At 43.2% G+C, this 6,379-nt stretch overlaps 1 protein-coding gene across 1 annotated transcript in view; it reads right to left on the bottom strand.

Annotated features, from left to right (window-relative positions):
- The window catches only part of nr1d2b (nuclear receptor subfamily 1, group D, member 2b), a 9,084-nt gene continuing 2,705 nt past the window's right edge, over positions 1-6,379 (bottom strand). Inside the window, exons 2-8 of the mRNA XM_046843909.1 lie at positions 6,055-6,279; positions 5,266-5,354; positions 4,987-5,131; positions 3,375-4,018; positions 3,106-3,291; positions 2,766-2,976; positions 1-2,251 (exon numbers count right to left, since the gene is read on the bottom strand). Coding sequence (XP_046699865.1) covers positions 2,055-2,251; positions 2,766-2,976; positions 3,106-3,291; positions 3,375-4,018; positions 4,987-5,131; positions 5,266-5,354; positions 6,055-6,279 — 1,697 coding nt within the window. The 3' untranslated portion in view covers positions 1-2,054. The remainder of the gene's footprint in view (positions 2,252-2,765; positions 2,977-3,105; positions 3,292-3,374; positions 4,019-4,986; positions 5,132-5,265; positions 5,355-6,054; positions 6,280-6,379) is intronic.

The following is a 6,379-nucleotide window of genomic DNA, read 5'->3' as shown; positions in this document are numbered from 1 at the left end:
GAGTTTTATTCATAGGTTTTATTTTATATGTAATATATATATGTATATTTTTTGTGTATATATATATATATATATATAATCTTACACATATAAATCTAGTTCTTTTGGAACATTTTCACAAAGAGGAACCAAATACAGACCAGCTTTTGGCAGTTTAGTGCTGACAGACGCTCCAGATGGATACTGAGAGGAAGCTTAAACACAATCAGTGCTTTGGGATGACAAACTACAAGGACGTTTTAATGTGAACACTATCACTGATTTGCATAACATTTCCATCACGCATCACCATCGCTATTGTCTTCACTGCGCTACAGTCATGATGAGGTAAACCTGATCTTTCTGCCAAACCACAATCATCAGATTCAGATATTTCAGAAAGCACAGGTCAGGAATCGTAAAATACAAAAAAAAGCTCCTTGAGCAGCATGTTTGTCTCCTGCGATTGCTCCAAGCTTCCTCTCGGCCTGTCTGGTGATTTTCTCAAGTGTTGCACAACAACTGCACTGAAAACAGAGCCAAAAATAACTCAAGGATTGGTACATACTTGGCCTGAAAAAAAAAATAAAGAAAGAATTGCAGGTGGGTGATAAATTAAAGGGAAAACATTTCCAGTCAGTCTTGATTTAGTTGGTACAAGTTTCTGGAACTGTGTACACCAGTCTTCCATCATGAGAAATGTTTCATCATACCATTAAATCATAAATAATCCTTCACTCAAACTGGACCCAGACTATATTAGAGAATGTCCCAATGGATTTTCCTTTAATTTGTCACTCATCCAGCATTGAAGTCACAAGTTAGGAACCATCTGCCAGGACAAACATCTCATTCTGGTATGTACAAGTTGGTTTCGAGACATAGCTTACAAGAAGTACTTTATTTATCGACGTTTCCACACGATCACCTTCAAAATAATCCCAGCGTTCTTCTGGAACGTGTCCTGGAAGTCTTCTGCCATTCGATCTCCGCAGCGGTGTCAAAACGCCGAGTTGGATCTTCATCTCCGGGAAGAGGGCGGAGTCCGTAAGCGTAAGAGTAGCTTGGGTGCGGAAGTAAGATCACGTGATTCGTTTTCATCATGAACAAGTTTTTTTAAGCACTGATCCTGATATACACAAGACAATTTTAGCACACTGACTTGTGAAGGTCGGTGCTCACTGTGACTGTGTGTGCAGCCTTGTGCTGCCATGGTATGTTACAAAACTTGTCTCGAACTTTTCAAATACCACCTCGTCTACCTCATCAAAAAAATAATATCATATACACACAATCTTGAAAAGTTTTTCGATTGGGTCCCGTTGATAATCAGTGCATGCAGCCTCCTAAAACATCGAGTTTGCTTCTAAATCCTTGTAAATGTCAAAACACTGCCAGAGCATTTTTTATTATTAATAATATTATGATTATTCGATTCCTACCAAATCTATTATCATTCACAAAAACGTAAACGTAGCTGCACCATTACGCTAAAAACGAGGGTCATTTCTTCTCAGCTAGATGATCCTAACTTGGAAAAATACAGAGATATCTGTTAAACATTCCTATTTCATTTCAGCAGCTTCTGCAAGTCCACATTCATCTTATACCTGGTAGGTTTTTCTTTACACGTGTTAACAGAGCATGTTTGGAAAATCCCATCCCATAATTCCCCAAAAATATATATGAATATTTATATAGTGAAAGTAACATTCTTTTTATAGTACCTACGTTTGTACATTCACCGCCATACACATGTATGTAGACACGCATCTCTCCAACCATGAAAATACAGTAAACATGGGTGACGTATTGCACAGACAGTGGAACAGTTTAAGTCTAAAATTCAAGAAGGTTCCTCTGTGGAAGAGGACTGCATATGAACATGTAGTCTCTGTGAAGGATCACAGCTCCTCTTTATTATTATTATTATTATTATTATTATTATTATTATTACTACTTTTACAGTACACTGGTTACTCCCCCTCACCTCTACATCAGGCCTCCAATTTGCAAGAATTTCATAGATTTACAGAATCTGGAGGTGAAAAAAAAACAACAAAAAGATCTGCTATTCATGGCTGGACCTTGAAGGCCAGGAGCTGCTCCGAGTGCATGTTGTTAAGCGAGCGTAGCTCAGGAAGTTTGAGAAGCAGCTTGGTGAAGATGGCACTCTCGTTCGGGTGGCTCTGCGTGATGAGGCTGCGCAAGACGCGGATCATCGACTCCTGGAGCGCTTCTACGGACTTCGCGTTCTCCAGGCCTGAACGGTCTGAGGAAACATGTTCAATAGATCATAAGGTGATTTAGCCCGTTCTAGACAAAAGTATTTGGACACCTGACACCTGACCCAAACCACAATCTTGAAGGAAGTCTTTAGATTTTTGGTGGCATGAAATTTTCCTGTAACTTGAACTTCAAATTCAAACCTGTTCATGACAAAGTGATCTTCCTGAAGCTTCACATGGTTTAGAATGGAAGATCTCCTGCTATAGAGCTTTTGAACACCTTTGGGATGAATGTGAATGCTGACTCCACCCCAGGTTTGTGAATCGCCACATATTTCCAGGTGCACGCTTCAAAATCTAGAACATCTTCCCAGAAGCGTGGAGCTTATTATATAAGAGAAAACACTTGAATGTGGAATGAGCAAAGGCCAAGTCAGGTGTCCACAAACTTTTGCATTACACATACTGGTTTCCAGCTGAACTCAGTACTGCTCTTTAGCTAATGATTATTTCCAGAAAGAAATATCAGAAAGCAACCAAACCAAAATAAGGATGTACCTGCAGAGACGAGAACAACAGCAGTGAAGAGGCTCATCTCCTCCTCACTGAGGTCCAGAGCTCGAAGCTTCTCGCTGAAATCCAGCATGGAGTTAAGCAGGTCACCAGCACCCATAGAGCACAGCGTATCCACATCGTACTTCGTTCCACTCAGGAAGGTCACGGTGCGTTCCTTCACATCGAACAACGACGCAAAACGGACCACCAGGACCTGCCCGGGGGAGAGCATCCAACGCGTCACATTGTTATGCAGAACTCATGTGTGTGTCATACAGAAGATCTGCTTTATTTTAATATATTTTAACAAGGAACTATGACGAAACATTTGAGAAGAACTTACCTCAAAAGTACCAGCTTTGAGGAGACTGATCTGGTCGTGCTGAGACAGTTCTCTGAAACCTGGAATGCGTTTGGCGAACTCTACCACCTCCCTTACGGCGGGGGTGAAGCTCATGGAGAACTCCTCCCAGATTGCATGGCCTGATTTATGCGGGTCCACGTAGGGAGACGTGTTCATGGGACACACCTGGTTCGGGAAGCAGGAGAGGTTATGGAACATCTGGTTTATTTTGGAAAGAATAACTGACTACACTTTGATCTAGAACTCACTAGATGCATCCTGTTGCCTCCACTCCATGTCGAACACGCATAGCTTCCATTGGTTTCGTTCCGAAATGACTGGTCGATACCAGAGGCAGAACACGGGTGACTCGGGTCAGCATTAGCAAGCAGCTGACCACCGGAGGCACTGTTGCTCACTCTATGAGGACACCGGCTGAGAGAATGATCTCCCTGTGGATCCTGAGGAACACTGTGTAAACGCGGGAGCTGGTGTGCAACCGTAGCGATGTTGTTATGATGGTTCCAGACTTCTTGCGTGTCCTCCATGATGCGTTCGGCTCTGTGACTGGGCCTCGTCCCTATCCTAACCACTTCTTCTTCTCCGCTGTCTGTGGCACTGGATGAGTCAGAGCTTGGGCTTGTGTCCATTGGAAGTGAAGGCTCGGTGTCGTTGCTCGACTCTGATTGGCTGCTTTGAGGAGAAGAAGAAGGGGAGGCAGGAGAGAAGGAAGGAAGAACGTGGGGTGTGGCTCCAGACACGAGCTTTGAAGAACACGTCTGAGTCTGGCTGCTAGAAATTGGAGAGCCTGTGCTATGGAGCTGGCTGTTGTTCATCATGTTGTTCATGGCGCTCTGCATCTCTAGCAGCATGCGTTGTTTCTCTCGCTTCGGGATTCGACCAAAACGCACAGCTGAGGAGAACATAAAAGAAGTTTACTCGACTGCACACCACCATCCTGAGAATCTTCTCAGGTTGGCAAGAAGGATTCTCTGAACAACCGTATGACATGTGTAGCATCCTGGGATAAGAACTTTACATGGTGTAAAAGGCATTTGGTTTGAATTCATTCCAGGTAGAAGGAGGCTGATCGGGTCTGACTCCACCCCCTAAACATTTGGTTGGAATTCATTTGGAGCAGAAGGGGCTAATTCAAGTTTGTCCCCACCCACTGGACTTTTGATGTGACTTAAATCTTAGTGGAAGGAACGTCTTCAAGTTTGACTCCACCCCCTGGACTTTCGGGTTTCACTTTGTGTCAAGTGGGAGGGGCTAAATCGAGTTTGATCCCACCCACTTAATATTTGGGTTGACTTTGCCCCAAGTAGGAGGAGCTAATACAGGTTTCACTTTACCCGCTGGACGTTTGGTTTAACTTTGTTCCAAGTAAGAGGAGCTGAACAAGGTTTGACTCCACCCCTTGACTTTTGTTTCGACTTCAATCCAAGTAGAAGCTTAATCAGGTTTGACTCCACCCCCCTTAACTTTTAATTTGACTTTGCTCCAAGACAGAGAAGCTGAATTGAATTTGACTCCACCCTCTAGAATTGAGTTTGACTTTGCTCAGTTTGGAGGAGCTAAACTGGGTCTGATTCTAACTCCTGGGCTTTTGGCTGAACTTTAGTCCAGGTAGGAGGAGCTAGGTCAGATTTGACTCCACCCTCAAGATTTGACTTTCCTCTAGTTTGAAGGAGCTAGATTGGATCTGGCTTTGCTACCTGAACTTTTAGCTTAACTTCAATCCAGGTAGGAGAAGTTGGACCGTGTCTGACTCCACCCCCTGGACAATATGCGTCAGCAGCGAGGAGCACTTAAGCTCTGGTGTAGCTTAATGAGATATCTGATACATGAACTTTTATCACAATCCGAGTGAGCACTCACCATCTCTAGACATGCCGACTAGCAGACACTTCTTAAAGCGACACTGCTGGCATCGATTCCTGTTGATGCGCATGATGGGGCAGTTCTCATTCTTAAGGCACTTCTTGTACTGGATGTTCTGCTGGATGCTCCTCCGAAAGAAACCCTGGTTTGAAAGCAAGGCAGGAGAAAAAAACAAAAGGATGTATAATGGTCATGGTCCACTGTTTAGAACACAGAAAATGATTCAGTATGATTTACATATATACAATATTTAATATACAGTACCGCCTCTCTCACCTTGCAGCCTTCGCATGCGTGAACACCGTAATGAAATCCTGAAGCCACGTCTCCACACACTTTACACAGCAACACCAGGCCACTGATCTCTGCATGAGCAGCAAAATATCAGTCCATACCACCTCGAGCATCAAGATCACTTAAAGCAGCGTGTTTCATTACAATTTCATTCCCTCGGCTGCGGGAACTCTTGACTGAGCGATCTTTACTGTCGTCTCTTATATAATACACACTACGTGGGCAAAAGTTTGTGGACACCTGAGCATAAGATTCTGGGTATTTCCATATTTAGTCCCCAATTTGCTCTTCTGAACACCCTCCACTCTTCTAGAAAGATGTTCCACTGTGGAGATTTGTGCTCATTCAGACTGTAAAGAAAGTCAGGTGCTGATGTAGGGTGAGAAGGTGAGGTGCAGTCGGCATTCATATTCATCCCAAAGGCATTTAATAGCTCTATAGCAGGAGATCTTCCAACACACAGAAAGCATATCTTCATGCTGGAGCATGTTTTGGGTCTTTAAGCTCAAATGAAGATGCTCCGGCATCCATGCATCCAATACTTTGGAGGAGAATCACATATGGCTGGAAAAGTCAGGTGTCCAAATACTTTTGCCAACATAGTTTAAGCAGGTGCTTTATTATTATTATATTTACTTGCAATGAGAAAAGAAACGTTTTTTTTTTTTTTTTGTATAAAAATCAGTAAAGGAGATTTAAGCGTACATTGGTGTTTATTAAGCGTACACTGGTGTTATTAAGCGTACACTGGTGATTATTAAGCGTACTCACTGGTGATACTGGATTTGGAGGTAGAAGATGAGCGTGTCTTGGATGTGCTGTGAGAAGGCTGGGAGAAGTTGGTTGCATCCACCTGCTGTCCATTGTGGCGGTTAGAAAACAATGCCCTGGGCGATGAAGAGGAGGAAAACTGATAGCTGCTGTTGGAGCTGTCGCTGTGGCACGACTCGGGGCTGGGGGCCGAACTCGACGAGCTAATATAGGCTATAACGCCCCCTGATGGAGAATCAAACACATTAGTGAGGGGGGAAAGATTTACAAATCTCTGAAGCTTTTTTTTTTTTAGTAGGAAATTTTGATTTCCAGATTACATTTT

Source organism: Silurus meridionalis, chromosome 29 (genome assembly GCF_014805685.1).
Source record: "Silurus meridionalis isolate SWU-2019-XX chromosome 29, ASM1480568v1, whole genome shotgun sequence".
Lineage (NCBI taxonomy): Eukaryota > Metazoa > Chordata > Actinopteri > Siluriformes > Siluridae > Silurus > Silurus meridionalis.
Note: the sequence above shows the minus strand (reverse complement) of the source record. Positions and strands in the feature narration are given on the sequence as shown.